This window comes from Typopeltis vanoorti, chromosome 22, assembly GCF_054136105.1.
Source record: "Typopeltis vanoorti isolate ZY-2024b chromosome 22, IOZ_Tvanoo_1.0, whole genome shotgun sequence".
Taxonomy (NCBI): Eukaryota; Metazoa; Arthropoda; class Arachnida; order Uropygi; family Thelyphonidae; genus Typopeltis; species Typopeltis vanoorti.
In genome coordinates, this window is record NC_143570.1 from 65,159,099 (window position 1) to 65,185,950 (window position 26,852).

General features: G+C 34.1%; 1 protein-coding gene across 2 annotated transcripts in view; it reads right to left on the minus strand.

The window, feature by feature from the left end:
• Nucleotides 1-4,337: 4,337 nt before the first annotated feature.
• The window catches only part of LOC150094465 (uncharacterized), a 200,372-nt gene continuing 177,857 nt past the window's right edge, over nucleotides 4,338-26,852 (minus strand). For both annotated transcript variants that reach the window (XM_090411992.1, XM_090411993.1), the window contains one exon: nucleotides 4,338-7,470. In XM_090411992.1, coding sequence (XP_090268118.1) covers nucleotides 5,886-7,427 — 1,542 coding nt within the window. In that variant the 5' untranslated portion in view covers nucleotides 7,428-7,470 and the 3' untranslated portion in view covers nucleotides 4,338-5,885. The remainder of the gene's footprint in view (nucleotides 7,471-26,852) is intronic.

The window sequence follows — 26,852 nt, forward strand, 5'->3', positions numbered from 1 at the left end:
TTTTTAAATTTACAGAACTATATTAAGCCCTCATGAAAACAGAAATCCTATCTTAAACTTAAAGAACTGTTAATAAAAACATAAAGTTCGAAAACACATAATTGTTAACTAACATCGAATCAGAAGTTCATCAAACGTTATGAAACAAGAGTCAGCTGTAAACTGATCGAGTAACTAGGGACGCTTGTCAGCATTTGCCGGTACCTGTTGCTTCAAGATCAAAGTATAATAAGTGCGCACTCTAGAATTCAGTGGTTGGTTAACTGTGTGTTTATATAAATCGTATACAAATTTTTTTTAAATTTTTCTCTGGGGTTCAGCGCGCTACTTCTAGTCATGCAATGCGCCATTTTTGGCGCATGCGCCATAGGTTGCCCACCCCTGATATAGTGCATTTGTATCATACATAGTATAATACATAGTATAGTGCTTTGTATTAAAGGCAAGAGGCCACTACTCAGACCGGTTTCGACCTTTATTGAGGTCTCATCAGTGGGAGCCAGGCTAGAAATACCAAAATTTTTGTAATTCAGAGCTTATAAGTATTTTACCAGAACAAGTTACCATAAGGTATTTTAACCTTATTAAATAAAACTCACAGGAGGAGATATAAATGTAGAAAGTATTTTACCTTGGGAATAATAAATATTAAAAATACCAAGTTGTTTTAAAACTGGTTTTACTCCATTTCCCAAGTAAGCAAACAGACAAACAAGTCAAGTTTGCGCCTGCAAGTGTTGCAAGTCTAGCTGATCCTGGACGTAGTGCAAGACCAAAGCAACTCATGGTAAAAGTAGAATAAGCTCTGATCTCTAATCTTAATATTTATCCTTAATGAAAAGCACATCTCCTGGAGGAGATGTATCAGAGCTTATTCTACTTTTATCATGAGTTGCCTTGGTCTTGCACTACGTGCAGGATCAGCTAGACATGCAACACTTGTATTCGCAAACTTGATTGGTTTGTCTGTTTGCTTACTTGGGAAATGGAGTAAAACCAGGTTTAAAATAGCTTGGTATTTTTAACATTTATTATACCAAGGTAAAATTCTTTCTACATTTATATCTCCTCCTGAGATTTTTATTTAATAAGTTTAAAACACCTTATGGTAACTTGTTCTGTAAAATACTTATGAGCTCTGTATTAATAAAATCTTGGTATTTCTAGCCTGGCTCCCACTGATGAGACCTCGATAATGGTCGGAACTGGTGGGGGCTGGCTTTGAGAGGCTCTGCTTGGGATAGGTTTTTGCCTGTCTCTGAGTAGGGCCACTGCTGAGATTATGGCTCTGGCTGGTGGTGGGGTGAGCCTGCCACTGGGTAGAGCCAACGCTGAGAAGTTCTTCCCGTTGACGGTGTGAGCCTGTCACTGAGTGGAACAACGCTGAGTTGGACGGTCTTTCGGCCACTATGGAGTGGTCTAGGGATCGTCCTAATTTTTAGAGAGGTCTTTACTTAAATACACCTAAATAAAGGTCGAAACCGCTCTGGGTAGTGGCCCCTTCCCTTTAGTACAAAGCATCATACATCTCCTCCAGGAGATGTGCTTTGCATTAAGGGTAAATATTAAGATTAGTGATCAGAGCTTATTCTACCTTTACCATGATTTGCCTTGGTCTTGCACTACGTGCAGGATCAGCTAGACTTGCAGAACTTGCAGGAACAAACTTGACTTGTTTGTTTGTTTGCTTACTTGGGAAATGCTATTTTAATGTTTAAAATAAATGTTTAAAATACCAAGCTATTTTAAACCTGGTAAAACCAGTTTTAAAATAGCTTGGTATTTTTAACATTTATTATATCCAAGGTAAAGTACTTTCTACTTTATATATATATATATATATATATATATATATATATATATAGAGAGAGAGAGAGAGAGAGAGAGAGAGAGAGAGAGAGAGAGAGAGAGGGACAAATTGAACCGAACACTCACACTCTGAAGAAAAATTTTAATTTAGCAAGAAAATAAGTGTAAGAATTAAACTTTCAACTTCACCTAATAATTCATATGTACTCCCTTTCCTAATAAATGTATTAATTCATTTAGGCTTATACATAGATTCTACCAACACAGAACATATTTTTCTTATTTCTGCATCTCTAAACCATACTCTTATGGTTTAATAGATTGTATTAAGTTATCCTTTGGATCACAATTTAATTTTCCAAGTCTCTTCTTCACTATCGCCCACATATTTGCTATCGGGTTAATATCTGCGAATTGCCTTATCACTTAAGCAATTGGATGTTATAATTTTTTAGGAACTCTTTCACTTTTTTTTGGAGTGCAGCATGGAGCGAGATCCTGTTGAAAGATGATTTTTTTTTTCTTTCTGGATCTATGGGATGCTTTTCTCCAACGTTTTTATATATTGGTCACTTTTCATCATACTGCCAGCAGGCACAAGTGATTCTGGTCCATCCTGTGTGAAACAACCCCAGAACATCTTTATTGCAAGGTGTTTAGGAGTTTGTTGAAGGTGGGAGGGAAAAGTCTTCTCAGCCTCTGATTTGCGATCATAGAGTACTCGCTACCGCCCTGATCTGAGAACATAACCTCCTTCTACTTCTTCACAGCCCAGTCTTTGTACACTTTTGCTCCCTGGAGCCTATTTTATTGCACCAGGGAGCAAACAGTTTAACAGTTATTTCTTTAACAGTTATTTCTTTTTTGAATCATGTTTGGTAATTTGTTAACCATTTTGGGTTCTTTTTTGGTCTCTGTGGGCAGCAGTCTTCTCTGCTTTGAGCAATCTACGAGGACTAACATGTCAGAAACATTAATTTCACTACCTCCCAAGATTCTGTTTCCGTCTACAGCAGACAATCGTGGATTCCTTTTGCTTTTCCTAACTAGTAAACGATCTAGAAAAGGAACCTATCTCCCTTATTTTCTTTAAAATCGCATTAACAGCACCAACACCGTACGCATTGGTAATTAGTCTTAGAATCACTGCTGTATGCTGAGAAAGAGTATACATATTCTTGAATGCATTCTTGGAGATGCATCCATTTTACAGCAGCACAAAATGAATAAAACATTAAGAATGTTTTATTCATTTTGTACTGCTTTACACTATTGAAATCGCTTAGTGCTATTAATAAACATCGTATATACAGTTAAAACACTCAGCAGTCAACCAAAATAGTAAATTGAAACCAAAATTATTGTGAACTGAAACAAAATGAACCCAGCTTGCCTTGTAAATGCATCTCATGGTTATAGAAGTAATGTGATCGTATTGGGCATGTTCTGTTGCTAGGAACGGATCCTCTGATATTGCTGGCAGGTCGGGAGTCCTCCAGAAAATATATAGACGTTGCTTCCGAACAACTTTATCTGGCAGTTGTTGACTACTTTTTCTTTTTTTCTTTTTTTCTGTATGGGATGGCTGTTTCATAGATGACAATGGTACTGTCCATCGAGCAAAAATTCTTCAGCAGTGGTTCAACGATCATGAAGGCGACAACTACCATTTTCTCTACCACCACAAAGGCCGGATATGAACCGTATTGAGAATGCATGGGATATATTAGAAAAAATATATAAAAATTCGGCAGCGAAATGCCCTCTTCCGTCAAATGTGAGCCAGTTGAAGGACTGTCTGATGAATGCCTGGTTATGTTGTAGACGTACATGCAATCGAACATCTTGTAGAATCTATGCCGCATATGTGCTGTAATTCGAGCTAAAAGAATTCTACAAGGTATTAAATAGAAGTTTCTAATTTTGTTGCTGCTGTGCACTAACAAATACTGTCTACATGATATTCACAAAATGTGGATTTTTAAAGTTCACTAGAATGATTGAGCATCAAGAATTATTAAACAGATCAGACGACTTGCATTATTCAAAATACTCTTTGTTTTCCAATCTTCTTGTTTATTATCATGTAAAATAAGAATAGAAAATTTTAGAACTACAAGAAAACAAGCTCATACCGTAATAAATCTGAACTGTGTATTTCTTAAATCTGAAATTTTTCAGTAGAGTACAGTAATTTTACTGTACGTTACTGAAAATCTTTACTGAAGATCGCTCCTGAAGATCTTGTTATACCTTAATCGACTGTGTGCATATAACTACAATTGAATAAAATTTGTGATACTTCGAATATTTCGTTGTTGCTATAAAAACGCTGACAAAATTGTAGTGCATATTGTTTTTTTTTTTCCTGTTATAAACAACAGAACTTATTCTTATCACCTTCTGATTAACTTTTGAAACAATGTTGTTTCAAAATCTGTCTGGGTACTTTTTAATAGATTACAACACATTCTGGAGAAAAATCTAATGTTAAATTCTAAACGACGAATTCAAAGAAATAATCCATTTATAAGAGAGAAAGGGAATTTTATTATGTAAATGACAAAAGAGACTTTTGCATAACAAGGCCGATATTTAAAAGTTTTGTTCAAAGAGAAAGTAAATGGCAATTGCAAATGCATATGTACACGAGGGTGGTCTGAAAAGTTCTCGGCCTAATAATGAAAAACGAATTTATAATTTCAAAGTTATTCTTATTTTTCAACATAAGCTCCCTTAAGACTAATACATTTATTCCAGCGATGCTCCAGCGCCATTATCCCGTCCCTGAAGTGGTTCTCAGTAAGATCTGCAAAATATCCCTTTACAGCTGCCATCACCTGTGCATTAGGGAAAATAAACGCTGACCGGCGAGAGAGTTTTTTAGTTTTGGGAAGAGATAGAAGTCAGACGGAGCCAAGTCTAGGGAATATGGTGTATGTTCCGACAATTCATAATGCAGATCCCTTAATTTTCCCATAGCCAAAACACCTTTGTGGGCAGATGAATTGTCCTGATGAAAGAGGATTTTTTTCTTATGCAAACCGGGTCTTTTCTCACGATTGTTTTCGTCTAGTCTGTTTAAAAGATCGGATAATATTGCCTGGTTATTGTTTCACCCTTATCAAGATGATTAATAAACAAAATGCCTTTAGCATCCCAAAACATCGATGCCATGACCTTTCCTGCTGATGGAACCGACTTTGTCTTCTTTGGTACTGAAAAACCGGCTTTCGAGTGCTATTTGGATTCTGGTGTGTAATGGTGAATCCAAATTTTATCGCTAGTAATACATAGACGCACAAAAAATAAGTTTTATTCTTGTTAAAACGCTCCAAGCACTGTTCAGAGGTTTTCATACGAGTGCGTTTTTCATCTGCTGTGAGCAAGTGCGGTTCCCATCTTGCGCAAAGCTTTTTCATTTGCAATTCTTCATACAAAATATATCCTGCATGTTCTTTTGAAATGTCTATAGTCTCAGCAATTTCACGCACTTTGACTCGCCGGTCATCCAATACCATATCGGGCAGTTGATTTCTGGTGTTGTTACACTTTTTGGACGTCCTTCACGTAGATCGTCTTCAATGCTGGTATGGCCATGTTTAAACTCAGAACCCCATTTCTTAATTGTCGAACACGAAGGAGAAGAGTGCCATAAACTTCTATGAACTTCCAATGAATTTCGTTTTGTGTTAAACCTTCTTTTTCAAAGAAGCTTATAACAGAACGATCCATTTCAAGGATTACAGACAACACTTTTGCTGCAGACTGTATAAAACAAACTGCTTGATAGAATGACTTGCAATTTTACATGGATGCTTATGACAGATTTAGTAACTTAGAAAAAAATCTTGTGGATAGTGTTGCAGAAAGGTTCTCTCCCCCCCCGAGGATGGTCGAGTCCGAGAACCTTACAGACCACATTCGTGTATATATATATATATATATATATATATATATAGGGAGGAATGTTTGATATCAAATTGAAAATCAGAACGGGAAACATTTAAATTCTCTAACAGTATCAACAATTCTTCTTAATATCACAGACAAGAGGAAGGTTTCTAAATTTCCGCTTACAGTTCAGTAATTGGAGATACTTTTGAGGATGGTCGGACAACTTGTCGTACAGGCGGATACTTTTCGTCAGGTGTTTCAGGCTGTTGGTACTGAAGATCTTGGCCGTCTTGTTTCCACTTCTTTTCTAGCATTGTCACATGTTTTGTCCGGTGCCAGATGCTCAAAATCACGGTAGCTACAATTATTATTCCTGCTGCTGCTACGGTTCCAGTGAGTATCTGTCGCCGTGTATTCTCATAGCAGTCTAAATCATCAAGGGAGGATTCTGTCAATGAGCTTCCTTTCAGATTTGGTGGTGTTTCACACAGAATACGAGATAATTCGTCGGACGAATCAGTAAAATTTTTAGTCCTTAGCAAATTCCACAACCAGATGATGCTACAGTTACAATACAGAGGGTTATCCCGAACATCAAAAGAGTCTAGCTCATCCCAGGCTAACATTTCTTCTCGAAATGTAACGAATCCATTTCCTCGAAGACTCACTCGACGAAGCTGATCTAACTGTTGAAACGCACCGGGATCTAAGCGATTTAAGTTCCTGTTTTCGGTTATAACTATTTTCTCTAACAATATGTTGTCGGCGAAAGCGCCATTTTCAATATATTCTATCTCCTTTCCGCCATTCATCTCCAAAACCCGTAGTGATTTCAATCCCATAAACGAGTAAGACGTAAGATTTTTTATTTTGTTTTGCCCAATGTGTAATTCTTCGAGTTGCTGCAAGTCGGTGAACGCTTCTCTGGGAGGAGTCTGCAGTTCATTATCTTCCAAATGAATAATAGCAAGAGACGGGAGGTTTCTGAAAGCGCCCGCTTGCACCTTATGTATATTGCATCCATCAATAATGAGCGTTTCAAGCGAACTCAAGGGATAGAATGCATTTCCCGGTATAACGCTAAACATATTAAGTCCCAGATTGAGAGACTGAAGATTTGGAAGCTTCAGAAAATTTGCAGTAGGTACACTAATTAATTTATTATCTCGTAATAAAAGATGCTCCAAATTCTGGAGTCCTTCGAAAGCAGAGGATGAAAGCGTAGAAATGTGGTTTTGGGAAAGATCTAATACTTTTAAGGAATGAAGAGGCCGGAAGACATCTGAGGCAACTTTAGTTAGAAAATTTTCATTTAAATGAAGATGAGTAAGATCAATGAGTCCAGTAAAGGAATTATTAGTCAAAGATGATATCATATTGCTTTTCAAATGAAGAATTTTTAAATGTTCTTGAAATATGAAATTGTCTTTTCCTACAGAAACTAATTGATTCTGTGTCATATCTAAATACTGGAGGTTCTGGTAGACAGCGAAGGCTGCCATGATACCTTTGATGCGGTTATTACTCAAGTGTAATATCTTCAGTCCAGGATTCAAAGTAATAGGTATAACATTTAAACCCGCACTGTCACACCACACCGTCAGCGTATCCTCATCGCAGACACATCTCAAAGGACAAAGGCTCTTCGCAATGGTCCACAGTGTAACAAGATAGAAAAAGAGTGTATGGAGGTTGTTCCATTTTCCATTTAAGTGCCCCATAATGGTTGTAAACGTTCTTACAGTTCTTTTCTCTAGCTGGCATCTGTAACGAGAAAAGCACCAAATCATTAATATATATATATATAATCTTTCATTTAAAACTAAAATTTCATGGCATGATAAATTCTCGCAAAAACTGTAAAAGAGAGTATGAATGGATTGTAAGTATTGCATTTTGTGAAATGCACAGCTCGAATCTGTTTTAATGATTAGATGCCAGAAGGTTTGTTCTTTTCAATTTATATGTGTATAAATTATGAATCAACCCTAGTTATTTTTTATACGACTTCATCACCCTCCCTCCACCGCCCCGATGAAAGGCTGCAAACGTATAGTACGCTATTGTGGTAAGACTAAAAATTTATTTTTTTTTTTAATTTAATTTTTATTTTTTAAATAATCTGTCAAACTCCATTAAGCAGGGGCAATGGTTTCACAATGGTAGATGAAAGTCATTCCCCACCTAAAGACAATCACAAAGATTAATGTTCCTATAGAACAGGGTGTCAAACTGGCGACCCACAAACCAATTTCCTGCGGGCCCCGATGCCTCAAGGAAAGATTTAAAAAAAGGATAATTGCTTTTTATAATAAAACAGAAATATCGTATTTACTCGAATATAACTGGCCCTCACATATGACTCACATCCCTGTACCCTGATTTTACTTTATGAAAAAAAGAAATTAAAAAGTTTTGCATGTACTGTACACGAAAATAAAGTTTTGCATGTACACGAAAATAAAGTTTAACCACTTTCAAGCCGGAACAATAACTCGCTCCCAGCGATAAACAGCATGCCTTCCCCAACTGCAGTTAGAGACAACTGGTATAAAAACTGCACTAACGAATGAATCACATGTCCCCTCCCACATTAACCATGTTGTTTAGACTTAAGCAAAACCATATGTTTCACCGGCAAACACAGTATCTAACTAAAACCTATTGTATTTAGTTAGATGTGTGTGAGTGCCCCACTAACTCAAACACAAAGCTGCAATAAAATTCGTAAACGTGTTAAAACTAAGACATATAGAGTGAATGCTGTTAAAACAGTTTCAGATATTATGGAATTTGGTTGAAGAGAATTAGCGTTTCAGCTCAAAAATGTTGGCTTGACTTTGTGTCTTGGTAACGCAATCTTTTGTTGATCCGCACCAATCATATCCACATCTTCATAGCTGTTCTATCTCTATTGGGCTACCATTGCTGCCTATTTCACGTTCTGCTTTCACTTCTCAGCATTCGTGAAGGGTATCCATTACGTATCTAAAATCTTGTAAATTACTTGTAATTTTTACTAGGAATAATGGGAAAGAAGATGACACTATTTAGATAGATGACTCTGACAATGCACACAAGGAAACTTTGGTAAGTCATCTCCATTTTCAGTTTTTTTTCTGAAAACTTTAGTTCCTAAAAATACCCGCATATCTCACACCATGATTTTTTAGCTTTAATTTTGGGGGAAAAAAGTGCGAGCTATATTTGAGTAAATACGGTATCGATTTATTCGTTTTCATACGAATTTATAGTTACAATATGGATGCCACGACCTGCTATAATAATTGCAGTAATAAAACTTTATATCGCAATTTCACTGTTAGATGCGATTCTAATCAATCGTAAACTATATATGTACAATATTGTACAATATGTACAATCTGCTATAATATAATTGGAATAATAAAAATGTATGTCTCAATTTCAACGTTAGATCCGATCCTAATTAGTCGTAAATTATATTTATGCTTTCATTGTTAATTTAGCGGGCTGCTGGTAGCGTACTGAAAAAGTTGAAGAATTCTATTGGCTACCAGCTGTTCACGTGACGCACAGCGTACGCACTCATGGGAATTCAGCAATGAGTTTATAATTGCCTGCTACAGTCAATCAGTGATCTTTGAAGTCAGTGCGCTGAACACGATTCAACGACAATCTAGCAGTGAGGGGATCCCTTTTATTATTATTTTTAATTTTTATTTGCAATAGTATCGTGCACTGGGCTACGGTTTTGTGCGGTTTTATTCAAACATTTTTATAAAAATTGTTAATAATATTCATAACATATTTATTCACCGAGGCAATATCGCTTTCCAAGCCAACAAGAAAAATAAAAATTGCTGATGAGAGGAGAAAATTTCAAGAAAAATGGGAATTAAATTACTTCTGCGCTGAAACAAAGGACAAAATTGTGTGCATTATTTGTAACGAAACAATTAGTGTCGCCAAAGAATATAATATAAAAAGGGACCACGATAAAATTCACAAAGAACAATATTCACGCTTTGAGGATAAACTGAGAGAAGAAAAATTAAGGAGAATGAAGATTTCACTTCAAAGTCAACAACGATTATTTTAAAAAATTATGAAAGATAATGAATCAGCAGTGAGAGCCAGTTATGAAATCAGCTATTTATTGGCGAAACATTCCAAACCTTTTAGTGACGGTTCCTTGGTTAAGGAATGTGTGATAAAAGCAGCCGAAAACGTATGTCCCAAAAATGTGCAAGTATTTCACAATATTTCTTTGTCCAAAAATACTGTGATCGAAAGAATAACCAAAATTGCAGATCATCTGCGTGACCAGTTGCAAGATATATCCGCAAACGTACAGTGCTTTTCAATTGCACTTGACGAAAGTTTCGATATTCACGACGTGGCTCAAGTTGCTTTGTTTCTTCGGGCTTGTTTCTCTTGGAAATGATTCCCATTCATGGAACCACTACAGAGGAAGACATTTTTGAAAAATATCAACTTCGTCTGAACAGGCTCGTAGCAGTGATAACCGATGGTGCTCCAACAATGACAGGCAAAAATAAAGGTTTTGTGTCAAGACGTGCAGCAAAGTTAAAGGAAATGTATCCAGACATTCGAAAACTGCAATCTTTCCACTGCATTATTCATCAGCAGGTCCTGTGCTCCAAAATGTTGGAAATAAGCAGCGTAACAAATACCGTGAACTTCATCCGATCCAGAGGACTCAATCATCGTCAAGAAGAGTTTGCACAATTTCTAAAAGACTTGGAGAGTAAATTTGAAGGGCTACCTTATTACACAGAGATTCGTTGGTTATCTTGGCATAAGGTTCTAAAAAGCTTTTTTTTTTAATTTTAGAGGAGATCACATTGTTCCTAGAAATGAAAAATCATGATGTTGCATTTCTTAATTATCAGACATGGGTACAAGATCTGGCATTCTTAGTTGATATTACAGGACATTTGAATGATTTAAATATCAAACTTCAGGGGAAATATCATTTAATAACACATATGTATGATACACTGGCAAGTTTTAGATGTAAGTTAGTTTTGTTTCAAAATCATTTAAAAGAGAATATTCTAAATTACTTTCCCATGTGTGAACAGTTGAACAATAAGAATCAAAGTTTTACCTCTTTTCAATATTGTCCCAAATCAGAAAAGATAAAAGAAGAATTTGATAGGCGAGTTAAGATTTCAAGGAGCAAGAAGAAGTTTCGCTTTTTACGGGTCCTTTTTCCTTTAATTTCGAAAAAGCTCCTGTTTATATTCAAATGAAACTTATTGATTTCGAAAATGATTCCATTCTAAAAGCGAAATACCCAGAAGTTGGTGTACCAAAAATATACAGTTATTTAGGTCATAAATATCCGGAAATAAAAAAGTTTGCAGCAAATATTCTATGTTTTTTTGGAAGCACCTATTTATGTAAACAATTACTCTCATGTATGAAAGGTAACAAAAAACAGCCCACAGATCAAGATTAACCGACGTCAACCTTTCTGCCATAATGAAGGTCGTATGCTCACAACCTTTGAGTCCAAATTTTGACAGGCTGGTTAATAATAAACGTTGTCAAAAAAAATAAAATACTGAAATTAAATTATTATAATTATATTAAGCAAGTATATATATATTTTCTAACCCGAAAATAAATAGTTACATACAGTTATTTAGGTCATAAATATCCGGAAATAAAAACGTTTGCAGCAAATATTCTATGTTTTTTTTGGAAGCACCTATTTATGTAAACAATTACTCTCATGTATGAAAGGTAACAAAAAACAGCCCACAGATCAAGATTAACCGACGTCAACCTTTCTGCCATAATGAAGGTCGTATGCTCACAACCTTTGAGTCCAAATTTTGACAGGCTGGTTAATAATAAACGTAGTCAAAAAAAATAAAATACTGAAATTAAATTATTATAATTATATTAAGCAAGTATATATATATTTTCTAACCCGAAAATATTATAATTTTTCCTCAAAATAATTTCAGTAACATTTAAAAATTCCTTTAAAAATTCAAAATATAGGCTTCCCCCCCCACACACACACATACCAATAAAAAAAATATAGAAGTATTTTTTTTCAATGCAAACACAAAAAATTTGGAACTAACAGGACGCTCTGTAAATTTTTATGATGGTTATTAATGAGAGTTTATACTGTTTTTTATAATGTATAAATATATAAATATTTGATTTATTTAAATAAAATTTAATTTCGTTTTAATTTGGATTAAATACTATCTATTGTAAATATTAATATAATAAAAATATTCTTTATATTATTTTTTTGAGTTGTCATAATCATTATACTATTATTTTATGTCTTGTAATATTTAGAATAAATAAAATTTTTGTTATTAATTTTCCAATTTATTTATATTCATTTTTTCACTTCCCTTCGATTCTAATTAGTGCAGGTTTTTTAGTCGAAAATTTTTTGATTTTATTTAATTAACCATGAATTCGGTTTTTTAACCTTTTCAGGTAATTCTTTCCAAATGCATGGCGTTGTTCTCAATACATATTTTACTATAAATCCATCAGAAATACAATTTCTTTAGGAAATAAACTTGAGCATTCATTCAAAAGTAATTGAGCATCAATAACCCCAATGATATCTGAAACTTCATATTATTCCCCTACTGTAGATTTATCATTTTCTTTTTTCTTCATACTTCGTACTGTTCTTCTTTAGCCAACACAAATAAATAGTTATTATTATTATTATTATTATTATTATTATTATTATTATTATTATTTCACTGAATATTAGTGTAAAACTCGATGTAGCCTGAAAATACCAAACTGCTTTACATAGATTTTTACAGAGGTCAAGTCTCATGAGATAGTTACAAAAATAACCTTATCTGTCTCTATATATTGTTATGCTAAATATTAATGTAAATAATCCTATGGGAATTGACTGTACTTACTGCTTTAACAAAAACTTTAGAATGTAAAAAACAAAGGCAATGCTTTGCCACCAGAACTTTGTATAAAGTTATGGATAAGGGCACAAGAAAGTTGTTTACGATTTAAGTGTATGAGAAAGTTGTTTGCGAGCTCTACACATAAAAATCTTCAAAGTTAGTGTCAAAGAGATCGGCAGTCAGCAGTTAGAGTTATCGGAGTCGGCAGTTAGAGGCAGAAGTTCCAGAAGTAGGATCGAGAAGACCAGACATTATGGAGAACCCATGCCAGAGGAAAAAGAAAGTGAATGACGAGAGATATTACAATGGCGCTGTAGCTGGCACGATAAAATCCACAGTAATTAAAATAAGAAATAGTGGATTGGAACAGTTTTGTAAATAAAGAACAGTCAAATAAATAGAAAGTGTGTATATATGTGTATATATATATATATATATATATATATATAGTGTAAGAAAAATGTTTAAGAACCATGAATGTGAACAGCGATAACTCCGGAGTCACTAGTACTAACACGATGAGGGATGTTGAATTCTTTAGAACAGTAAATTCTCACCTCATCATCCATGAATTCTCTGGAGAGGACTGCGATGATGTGTTGTCCCTCTTCAAGTTTGTAGAGGACCTAAGGAAAGTCGGAAACTGGTCGTACTTCCAGCTTCTAATAATATTAAGGAATAAACTGATTGGAAGGGCCAAGAATTTTTTGTATTCCTCTCCCATACTGAGAGACTCTTTGGAATAGAATAAATTCAAGGATACCCTGATATCTCAGTTTTCCAAAGTTAGAAGCATGGGTCAGAACCTGTGGAGGCTGCAAAAATGTAGACAAGAGAAAAAAGAATCTATCACTGATTATTACAATAAGCTGCTCACTTTAGCTAATAGGCTGAGCATGTCAAGTGAGGAAAAAAGCCATCTTGATTGGGCAATTTTCAACAAATTCAGGTTACGAGTATAAAGAATATAAAGAGACAGCATATAGAAGGAAGACAAGTAATTTAGCAGAATGCTATCAGGCCATAAAAGAAATGTAAAAAACAAAGGCAATGCTTTGCCACCAGAACTTTGTATAATAGCTATGTATTAGGGCACAAGAAAGTTGTTTACGATTTAAGATTTGAACTCCCCTAATTCTGAACCGATTAGGGGAGTTCAAAGCAAAAACCTCCAAGGAACAGCTGGGCTCTGAACAAGAGTGTACTGAAAGGGAAAACAGGAGGAAAGTACCTCAAATAAATTTGGGCAATGGCCCAAATTTATTAGATGCAATAAATTTGGGCACATTGCCAAAAATTGCTATAGCAGTAGAAGAGAATGAAATAGAAGAATGCGTTTGGATTCTAATGTGGTAATAACTCACCATCATCCCACACGGAGCACTAAGAAGTTGCCAAGAAACATTAGGAATCAGCATGAAAATTCCATGATAGTAATACGAGGGAAAATAAGAGGGCTTAAGTGCAGAGTTTTATTGGACACTGGTTCCCAAGTTTCAGGAAATTGCGATCCCGAGTATTCCACAGTATCACTAAGCTAAGAACACCTGTCATGTTGAAGGGAATAACAAACCCCACCATTTATGCTTTGTAGAAAGTGAAGGTAAACATGGTTGCCAGATTTTAAGTTAAACATTTCACCACAGTTGTTAATTCTCCCAGAATCATCTCAAACTATGGCAAAGGTAGCTCAGAAATGACATTTTAGAGAAACATAAGTTCTCTTGTTATTTATCTAAAATTGAGATTTCCATTTTGGGATTTAACCAGGTTGCCTGGCAGAGAGTTAGTTGAAGGCATCGCGCGGGTGAAAATGTTGATGAGAGCAACACACGGAACGACCATTCCCTGTTAGGAAAGGCGGGAGCAAAGAAAAATAGAATTGTTGATAAGAAAGACAGGAAAAATTCTTTGCCTGATTCCCCAACTGTTATTGACACTGAACAGGTAAAAGGGGGGGGGGGGGGAGACCTTACACATCTTGACTGTCAAGGTGGTAGCAAATGAGAAGGAGGAATTAGAGGCCAAAATAAAAAAATGCAAAGAATGGAATAGAAGTGAACACATTAGAAAAAAATAATAGTGGAGATCATCACTCAGATAATGGGAGAAATAGAAAGAGAGCAAGAGATCGGAAAGGAATTAGACACCAAAGGGATAATGACGATCATGAATCACAACATCAGTTGCACCAAAAAGAGCCCACAGATCAGGCTGATGGCAGTCCCAGCTCAAATGTAAATGACAAACCTGAGTATTGTCCGACCCAGGGAATGCATGAGACATGACATAGAAACAGATTAAAGAAAACTTTTTTACCCAAGTTCAGGGATTAAAATTTTTCCATGAAGGGGTGGGCCTATGTAAAACCCAATGTAGCTTGAACATGCCAAAGCACTTTACATCGATTTTTACAGAGGTCACGTCTCATGAGATAGTCACAAAAATAACCTTGTTAGTCTCTATATATTTTTATGATAAATTTTAATGTAAATAATCCTATGGGAATTGATGGTACTTACTGCTTTAACAATTTCAGAATGCAAAAAAAAAAAAAAAACAAGGGCAATGCTTTGCCACCGAATCTTTGCATAATAGCTATGTGTAAGGGCACAAGAAAGTTGTTTATGATTTAAGTGTATGAGAAATTTGTTTGCGAACTCTGTGCACCTTCAAAGTTAGTGTCAAGAGATCGGCAAGTTTCGGCTGCCCAACAACATAAGATTAAAGGAGCTCATGGAGGAGAAGAAAGAACAGGACGGCCGTAATAGAAGATCAAGGCATTGTGCTGAACTCTTTGGAGGTTAAAACCCTTGGTGCAAGGTTCCGGAGAATGCGAAATAAAAAGGGCTGAGCTGAACATCATGGGGAAGGCGCAGTTATCAGAGTGGGCTGTCACCGGCAGTTAGAGTTATCGGAGTCGGCAGTTAGAGGCAGAAGTTCTAGAAGTGGAATCCAGAGAACCAGCCGTTATGGCAAACCCACACCTGAGGAAAAGAATAGGAATGACGAGAGAACAGCCGATGTAAATATCTGAGGTAGTGTTGGTCAGATATCCTTTTGCCATGGAGGTCAACTAAAGCAAAAAGCCGCAGAGTGATCTTCAAGCTCGTATGCTGAAAACTCTTGCCTGAGCTTTTCGAGCACTGGAAAATTGCAGTTCAAAGCCCCCAATATCCCGACGAAATGCCCCCTGAAGCAAGACTCTCCAGACAGAAGCCTAAGGCTCGAGATCAACGAAAAAGCATAGGCACTTTATTGCAAAGTGTACAACACAGAACTTCTGTAAGTTTGTTCCATCTTTTGCTGTACATTCCTTTTGCAATCTAGGAGATATGTTATAGCTGGACTGATAATAATAATAATCATATGATGATACATAGCCGTGAGTCCCCTTTATGGAGAGGTACAGCACCATCTCAATCCCCCCCCCCCAGATTTTATTCGTGCTCCGGAAATGGCATAGCTGACGAATCAGACCTATAGCTGGGGCAGTATTCCTGACTGTAATCCGTGAGTTTTCACTGGACCGGTTTGCCTGCTTGCAGGATGAAAAACCCCAGATAAACTGGTGTGAAAAACCCTGCTGTCCACGCCCAAGACCGGCCAACTTGGCTATGGCTAAGGAAGATCATTAAGCTCCTCGTATTGTCGTCGGGAATCGAACCTAGGACACTCGTTCCTCAGGCATATGGTTGCGAAGCACATAGCCACTAGGCTAACCACGCAGACGATGGACTGATAAAAAATAGTAATAAGAAGTGTCTATAAGAGAGTCTTCCAATTTGTTATTAATTGGAATGTAATTTGTGAGATAACTTGGCATAGCTAACTAAACTCTTTGAGAGTAAATTAGTTTCAATAATTTGATTTAACAAGCAGAGAAGTAATTGAGTAATTATATTGTACAGTAATATTGAAAAGGGAAAGTTTGTTTCTTTATCCTGAAACTCTAAAGGATAGGTAGACTGAGTAACCTCCCTGTCGTTTAATAAATGTACTTTGTTATTAATGTAAATAAATGTGTTTTAATCATATGTCAATAGAGTACGGTCTGATCTTTTATTTTACAATGCACTGTTCCTAAATAAAATCGGAGACCTGTGAGCTGGAAACAACTAAGGCATTAATAGTGTAGTTTAAGTACTTGAAAAACCACGACTGTTTATGTAAACTTTGTTCAAGGAATTTATGCTAGAGAGAGAGAGAGAGATCTACAGGACATTTTACTGAGTCTTATACCGATATATAACTGGTGGTGCAGTCTTAACGAATAAATTTTCCACTGTTCATAGGCATACGACTTGTAAATGCGAAAGGCAGATATACATAGTACGTAATAGCAGAACCGGCGCTAGGGTCTTTGCCGCCCGCATGTAATTTCTATCTAAGCACCCCTGTAACGATCCGGGCGTGTGGTTCTTTTATTATAATAAAAATTTAAATTATTTGAAATTTCTTAAATACATTTTGACAGAACAGCCACACGTTGGTTCGCTAAATGTAACGAACTGGGGGTGTTGACCAGGCAGGATAATCGTTAAAAACCCGAATATTCAAAAAATTCTCAAAAGTTAAAGCAAATTTTGATAAACCTAATTCACTTGGATCGTTGAATATAATGATACAGGGATTATAGCCTTCTCACCGACCCAAATCGCTAACAAAATTAAAATAAAATTTAATTAAAGTTAAAATTTATTTGAACTAAAGTTTAAAAAATTCTAGCATTTTACAAGTTACTAAATTCTTAGTTCCTAGTAAAAAAAATTTAATAATTTTTATAAGTGGAACTATCTTTTAGGAAAATAAAAAAACTCAAGATAGATGAGAAAATAAGAAAAGAATTCAGAAATAATAATTAGAACATTTTATTAATATTAATATTCAAGTATTCAAAAAATAAAATCTTGATGAATAACAGAAAATAAATTAAATTACATAAATATACTTGAAATTTTTCATGTGAGTTAAACACGTCTCATGTCTATGCAAAGTTGTACTTACATTTCCCCAATCATTATAACCCTCTACAAGACTACTTGATTCAGTAGGTGCGAAAAGTGTGTAACAAAATCAAAAAACAGAATTTAAAGTTTCAGAATAAATGAGCCATGTTCTTGGAACGTGCTCCCCATTTTTCTATTATCACTGCAAAATTGTAAACAGCCAGATGATCAAAGAGGTGGCAATATACAATTCTTTTTTAATTTTTATTCGGTGTGTCTGGCCTTATTTATTTTAATATTGATCATTCTAAGAATTTTTCGTTTTTATGATAAAAATTTTGTTTCTTAAAAATGAACATATGAACCGTTACCCAGATGTGCCCCTTCATAGCAACTCCCACATGCCTGCTTCTGCCATCCGGGCGTAATAGAATAAGTGAGAAAGGTTACGAAATCAAAAGCGCACTGCTAATAAAGAATAAATAAGATATTATAATATAGGCAAATAACACTAGATATTACATTAGCTCTGGAAGTATGCTTTAGGTTAACTTTCTGTAACAAAGTTTAAAACATTTAGAAATTTATACTATAGTGTTATCTTAAATCATGACTCATATCTGCTCTTTTGATCTTTATGTTGTGGCGTCTGTTGTGGTAAAGACATTGCTTTTCTTTCATTTTCACATTTTCTAAAATAATTAACTATTTCTATTGGTTTTTTCTCTTCTAATCTGATGGACACATCTAATATAGTAACAAAATTGTCACTTTTTAATTCATTTTGTACTTTGTCCATTAAAAAACCCACAATTACGTTATTTGCTAGGTTCCTTAAAAGTTCCAAACATTTAAAATTTAGACTATAGTGGTATGTTTAGGTGAGTGTAAAACACAAATGTCTAATCATGACTCATATCCTTTCTCCCAAGACCCAAACGTATCTCTCGATGCGGACTTTTGATATGGTTATATATATATATATATATATATATATATATATATATATTGCAATTTGATTGGTTATTTTTCTCTATTTTACATTTAAAAATTCAAAACGTGCTTTTCAAAATCTTTATTTTGAAAAGCACGTTATTTACTTATTTATTTACTGTGATGATTGGCGGTTTTCAAGTATATTTATGTAATTTAATTTATTTTCTGTTATTCATCATTACTCTTTATTTACTGTGATGATTGGCGGTTTTTCTGTGGCTATTAATTTTACCTATGATTCCTTATACTTCAAACCTACTTCTGTAACTGAAATTTTATTTTATTTTATTTTATTTAGCATTAGCGAGCTTAAGTAAAGGAAATTAGACAGACAAGGTTTTGGAACTCTCCGTTAGTGATTTCTTATTAGAAACTTCTTTTACCAGCAAAAATAAATAGTTATTTCTAATTATTTCAAATGAATATTAGCTCTGTAGTATACTTTGTTTATTTCTATGTTACCAGTTTCAAATATTTAAAACTTCTGACTACAGTGATATGTTTAGGTGAGCTTGAAACTCAACGTGTCTTATCATGACGCATATCCTCCAACCCGCGACCCGAAATTTCAAATCTCTCGATGCGGACTTTTCATATAGGTCTACGTTTTTTTTTTCAATTTGATTTGTTGTTTTTCTCTATTTTTCTCTTAGAAATTCAAAATAAGATTTTAAAATCTAGTTTTTATGTCTCCTTAGTTGGCATACACAAACTGCTTTTGCTTGCAAAATGTGGGGATGAACTGGTTACCTTTCTCTGTCTATTAATTTTACCTTCGATTCCTTGTGCTTCAAATCTACTTTTGTAACTGAAATTTTATTTTATTTTATTTTATTTTTCTTGAGCATTAATATAATTTAACTAAAGAAAATGGGACAAACAAAGTTCTGGAACCCTCCTTTAGCAATTTCCCATTAGAAACGTCTTTTGCCAGCACAAATAAATAGTTATTTCTTATTATTTCAAATGAATATTAGCTATATAGTATAACTTGTTAATTTCTATGTTACAAGAAATTTCTAGAAATTTCTTGTAACAAAGATAATAATTACAAGAAAATTTCAATTTCTATGTTTCAAATATTTAAAACTTTATACTATAGTGATATGTTTAGGTGAGCATAAAACTCAACATGTCTAATCATGACTCATATCCTCCCTTTTGATGTTTATGTGCAGTCCTTCTTTATTCTAATGACACCAACACTCTATTTGAGATTATCAGTTCAGATTTTCGAGTATGTCAATGAAATGTTTAATATAACTCAAACAATGTCAATAGGTAGCATTAGACAATTTTATAAATTAATTAATTAAAGGATATCAGTTTTCCCCAATTATTTTTTTAAGATCCCAGCATTAATTTCACAGTAGTGATACTTTTTACTTCTATTTATTTTCTACGATAATTAAACAGAATTGCATTAAGGTATAAAGTTATGGATTTATATATCAACTTCTAAACAGAATAACTGAGTAAAAATTTCACTGTGGAAAACAAAACAACACACATCTTTGTTCATTTAAGTTTACAAATGCATATTTTATTTTGCTGAAATATTATTTACAAGTATATTCACTGAGAAAAATTCAAAAACATGTAATTACCTAAAAATATTTGACAAGATTTAGTTTACACTCTTAACATTTTCCAAAGAGCTCAATAAAGAAAATGCTCATTACTCACTTTTCATGATTACATTACATCAAAATAGCTTGTCATGCAAAAGAGCCTTAAGATCGATTAGCATAGGAAGCACAGCTCCTACATTGAATATTGCATTAGTCTGGAAATGACACCATGCCTCCCTAAACTTTCCATTGTCACCAGATATACACAAGCAGTCTGCATATAATGTTCATAAATATCCCAAAATAAAGAATCTTTTGTTTCGTATTGAATAAAATCTTGAAAGTTTAACCACCTTACCAGCCATTAAAGGTCAAATAATCACCCTCAAAAGCTTCATATCCATCATAAATTTCAATGTAATATCAATGGTATTACAATTTTAATATGCAGTTCACATCCATGAAATGTGGGCGTATAGTCCTGGCTGGTAGCATGGCTGATTTTACTATTGATGAATTTAGATGGTTAGTGATAATTCTTCCCATGATTCGAATAGCTGGTAATTCAGTTTCCAAAAATAGTCAATGATTATCAATATCATATACGTTTTTGGTGAAAATCTCTCAGCTTCTTTATAACAATATAGAAAACGTTACTTCCACCAGCTCCTGTATCATCGAGCATTAGTTCCCCATCTTGGCATTTCAGAATAATCTATCACCGACATCCAATTCATAGTCAACTTTTCTTTGCAAGTAGTCAAGGATATCAGACCACTTCCTGCATAACTTTTCCCAATTGGTCCTGGATAACCACATTACAATGTACATATCTTCTAAAATAATAATTGGTTTCCATCCTCTTAGAGCTAGGTGAAGAGTTTTGTCTACTACTGTTTTCCTGAAGAAAGAAAATTTCAAAGACTTTTGTGGCTCACCCATTCTTGTACTTTACTGGACACAAAACACCACAACACAATATGATAGCTGTACTGGATGAATGAATTGCAGTAACTGAAAAGGCACTCGACTTGATAGTTTTTCCTTATAGTACTATTTAACCTGACTGTTTCTTCAAAAATGTAACTTTCGCTCAGATGACTCATGGACATGTTTTTGCATGCTGGTGTATATAATGTTCATGTGATTTTTATCTTACTTTGTGACATCATAATGTTCATGCACTTATGTCTGTGGTTCGAATGGTATTCTATATTATTTATCCTTATTATGTTAAGTATTTTTATCCTCAAACAGCATCTTTGATGTAAGAGCACTTGACTAGTTCTGTCACTCATATGTCCGAAATTGTTTGGATGGGGTAAAAAATAGCATTTGGTGGTGCAGAGTCTGCTCAGCCAATTGGAGATGAGCAACCTTGCTATTTGTGGATATCTTTTAGTGATGTCACCTCAAACTGATAACCTGAGAGATGTGTGATGTCACTTACCTCAAACTGATAATGATAACTTCAGATAAAAAAACACGTTTTTTTGTTATCGTTGTATATCTTGTTGTTGTGTTTTCCACAGTGACATTTTTCTAAGTTATTCTGTTTAGAAGTTGTTATATTAATCCATAACTTTATACCTTAATGCAATTCTCTTTAATTATTGTAAAAACAAATAATAAAAAATAAAAAATATCGATACTGTGAAATTGATGCCAGGTACAGGGGAAAAGAGTGGAGAAAACTAATATCCTGTAATTAATTATTTTAGAAAATTGTCTAAACTACCTATTGACATTATTTGAGTTATCTGTAAACATTTCATTCACATACTTGAAAACCCGAACTGATAATCTCAAAAAGAATGTTGGTGTCATTAGAATACAGAAGGCCCACACATAACCATCAAAAGAGAGGATATGAATCATGATTAGACACATTGAGTTTTATGATCACCTAACCATATCACTATAGTCTAAAATTTTAAATGTTTGGAATTTGTAACACAGAAATTAACAGTATACTACAGAGCTAATATTCATTTGAAATAATAAGAAATAATTATTTATTTGTCCTGTGTAGCTCAGTAGATGTGGCGTTTGCACTCTACAGCACGTAACCGCATGACGAAAGGCATTCGAATCTAGTCGCCGACTGGAGGAACTTTCTCTAAGCCTTTCCTCGACTGGTTCCAGAGTTAGAGATCGACTAACTCTGGAACCATTCGATTCAGATAGCGGGTCTTTCCTCCAGGAAACTCGGGTTTTTCGTCCCATAAACTCAAGAAAATCGGCCGTCGAACTCACACTATTTTCAGACATTAAAAATACTGTGTTAGGATTAGGGACCACCAAATGGCGGCACTTACTAGCTGCCTTCTTCACTGGGTGGAGATTAATTAGAGGTATCATTGGGCTAGCTATCTGTGATTGGCTACCAGTGGAGATTGAACTGCCCAGTCAGTCTCCAAAAGTTAGATAGGGCTTGAAAACGGCCTTACCCACTCCCTTATATGGGAAGAAAAGGCCATTAGCGGATTTTTTTTAATTTCTTTGTGCTGACAATAGAAGTTTCTAATAAGAAATCGCTAACAGAGAGTTCCTAAATCTTGTTTTTCTCATTTCCTTTACTTAAACTTACTAATGTTAAAGAAAAAAATAAAATAAAGTTTCAGTTACAGATCTAGTTTCGAACAAGACGCTCGCTTGCGTCTTGTTCGAAAGTATAGTCAAAAATATTGTTTATTCCCTTATGGGATCACGGACGTATCTTCGAATAGACGTAATTTCGAATTCATTACAACTAAAACAGTATTCTTTAAAACTTTATACTTATTTATCTAAAAATTAATTTTGCACTGTATCATTCATTACATTCTGTAACATCCCTTATACTAAACTGAAAATATAAATTATCATATGAACTGTATTAAATATAATTACATATATTCATTATATATATATATAAAATGAATATTATTTACAATATATACACAATCGGTTGTATATATTCAATTCAGGAAAAAAGTAGTTTTTTGTTGTTGTTGTTGTTGTTTTTGATAGATGATATCGAATAGGTTATGTGAACCTGGAAGGTAACTGTAGTAAATTCACCCATACACTCTCTCTTTTTTTAATACAGTTTATAAGTTACAGTTTCAGTTTAGTACAGAATGTAATGTATGACACAGAGCAAAATTAATTTTTAGATAAATAATTATAAAGTTTTAAAGAATACTGATAGATGTGGACTAAGACAAAAAACAATATTATAATATTTCTAAAAATAATAAACAATTATTTATTATTTACAAATAAATATATATTTTTAGTTTTATATTTTTATAAATTTAATATAATTTAAATTATATAAAATTAAATATATAATATAATATATAAATTTAATATATATTTAAAATATATATTAAATATATTTTAAATATATTTAATATATATTTATATATTAAATATATATAATATATTTAATATATTATATATTTAATATAATATATACCAACTAGTTTCACCAACTAAGGCTGTCGGCATCTTCTGGGTACATAACTGATGTAACAATTGACATCAGTTAGCACTAAAAAGTTAAAAACTGTGACAAAGTTTAATCACTCGATTCCAGTTATATTAGACGCAGAACAGAGCGCGTATAATACATGCATAGAGCGTGCATGAGCTCACTTGTTGTTATTTAGGAACGTTCTACTGTTTTTAATTACAAAGTTGGCACTGTAATTCAGTTCGTTAGTTAAGAGATCTAATAAGGGTCTTCCAGATCACAGGAAAGATTAGTCCTTGGTTCCTGTTAAGGTTTTGTATACAGAGGGCAACTGCTGTGGCTTCTTTAATAATTCGGGAGCGGAAGTCCTCCTCTATGTAAGGAATTGCGCTTCTATCCCACTCTATGATATGATTCGTAATTGAGAAATGAAACGCTAACCCCGATTTTTCTTCTCTGTTATTATTGACGTCACCAATGTGTTCTTTTTTGCCTAATTTCAAGGCTCCTTGAAGTCTGGCCGAAGTAATTCAAGCCACACGAGCAGGGTATGTTGTAAACTCCAGCATATTTGAAGAAAGGATGGCTATCTTTTGGAGATCTTAAGAATTGCCTAATCGTTTCTGTAGGTTTAAAGGCCACTCTTATTTTACGTGGTCTAAGGAGTCTTGCAATCTTATTCGAAACTGTCCCTAAGTATGGAATGACGATGGTAGAAATATGACGTATGTCATCTCGTTGTTTTTGTGGGGGGGTCAGAGAAAAGTATCTTGTTTAATTTATTTATTTGTTGTAGTCATGGTCAGTGAAAGAATGGATGATATTTGGGCGTACTTTCCTCTTCATGACAGATAATGGTGCGGACCCAAGTAACTATTTCCAGTAACATACCTACCAACTATTCTTAAGCTGTTCACTGCAAGCATAACAAATTCCATATATCACTTCTTATAAGATAATAAGATTTATTCGATTGAACTAAAAGGCAATTTTCAAAAATCTAGAGGAACAAAAGACCAGATACGTATTGATGAAATGATCATTATAATTTAACAAAGACGACATGGCACTGAATAGACTATAAGAAAGCATTCCATTCCCTCTCACACTTCCGGATCCTACAATCCCTACAGATGTTTTAAATTACCAGAAATACATATTCATTTCTAGCTGCTGCTATCAGATCATGAAACAAAAATTAATAGCCAATAATGTACGAATCGGAGATACTACTTTGAACCATTGAATTTTCCAAGGTGATTCCTTGTCACCATTACCCTTTCGCATTTCTTTGATACCTTTGTATATGATTTTGAAGAAGACAAAACTTAGATATTAAATTCCTAAATATAATGCTAAAATGCCCATCTGCTGTATATGGATGACTTGAAGTTATATGGAAAATCGGCATACAGCAAATAGACTCTTTACTGAACACGGTTCATATTTTCAGTTAGGATATCAAAATGGAATTTGGTTTTGATAAATATAAATATGCAATTTTATCTAATAAACGAGGAAACTTAATGACGCTATATTTCTTCTTTTCATAAGCGGAAATATATAAAAGCAATTTCAGCTAACGAAAACTATAAATATCTAGGAATATTAGAAGCCAATGATATTGTCCACTAGAAAGCAATAGTGGAATACACCAAAAGAATCAGAAATATTTTGAAAACAAAACTTAATGGATTACACATAACTAGAGCAATGAACTCTTGTGTTATACTAGTGATTCGATGCACAGCTAGCATAATAGATTGGACAAAAGAAGACATGGACAAATTGGATCGCAAAAGTAAACAATTAATGGCTATGTATCATACATTACATTCATGAAGTGATGTTAACACAACAGTAATCCACACATGTCAGTAAAATTGTAAAATTGTCAGTAACATACACTTGTCCATTCATTAATTTTGATGTTTCCACCAATTCGCAGTTTCCACCAATAACAACAACATCGACAACAAAGAATTGGAAGAAATCACTAAATATCGAGATCTGGCAATCGAAGTTGTCCGACTGTGGCTTAAACACACCAAAGTCCCAATAATTACACAGTCCAACACAATTTTTGCTGACTTTTATATGAGACTTGTTTTTTACTAATTTGGGTGCGCTGATTTCAAATATCAAACCCCCATTTTTCTTTATCAGGTTAGGTTTTCCTCTATGGCATTTTCTTTTTGCTAATTTGTAAGTTTTTGATAGTTTTAAGGAGGCAGTACTATTTAGAGGATCAAAAAATCGACTTTTTCATATTATTTTCTGAAAGTATGTACTCTTAAAAATCTGTTCCTAACTTTTTATCAAGAAATTCGAAAAATTACCGAAGATATAGCCTATTATTCAAAGCGGTGCGCAGATCAGAATCGGAGCGCTCATCGCTCTCGCTTGTTAGTAAACGAATAAATGCGTAAGAACCTGCAACGGCACGTACTGGTGCTTTAAATGCGAGAGAGGCCGATAATTAGATACATAACTATTTAACAATATTCATTAAAAATTACAAGAAAATTTATAAAAAATAACAATTTTACTTACACATGAGTTTCAGGGAATAAATTTTTATTTGTAGCAATTTCTGCTATGTGTTCTGTTTTGGCAATCCCTTTGAATACTCCAACAGTAGTCGGCCATCATGGGAGAATCCCATCTTCCTTGGTACCGATCTTCCATAGTTTTTAAGTCTTGATGAAATCTTTCGCCTTGTTCATCGCTTACAGCACCTAAATTCTCGGGAAATCTATCAAGATGACTGTATAGGAAATGAAGCTTTATGCTCATGTTGCAACCTAGGCGCCAGAAATTTTCAAGCATTGTTTCCACTAGATCTTTGTAATTGCACGCTTTTTTGTTTCCAAGAAAATTATTCGCAATCATCGTAAATGAAGTCCAGGCCTCTTTCTCAATTTCGTTCATAGAGTTGATGAAATTTTGGTCTCTCATTAAAGTTCTAATTTGCGGTCCATGAAATACACCGGCTTTAATTTTTTCATAACTAAGTCGTGGAAATTTTTCACATATGTATTGGAAACAGTCACCTTGTAAATCTAAAGCTTTAACATACTGCTTCATAAGACCTAGTTTGATGTGTAGAGGTGGAAAAATGATTTTTTCTCTGTCGATTAAAGGTTGATTTATGACATTCTGTTCTCCAACATTTAAGGATATTCTAAGAGGCCAATGTTTCTGACTCCAGTGTTGGTTTCTAGCTCGACTATCCCAGAAGTATAGA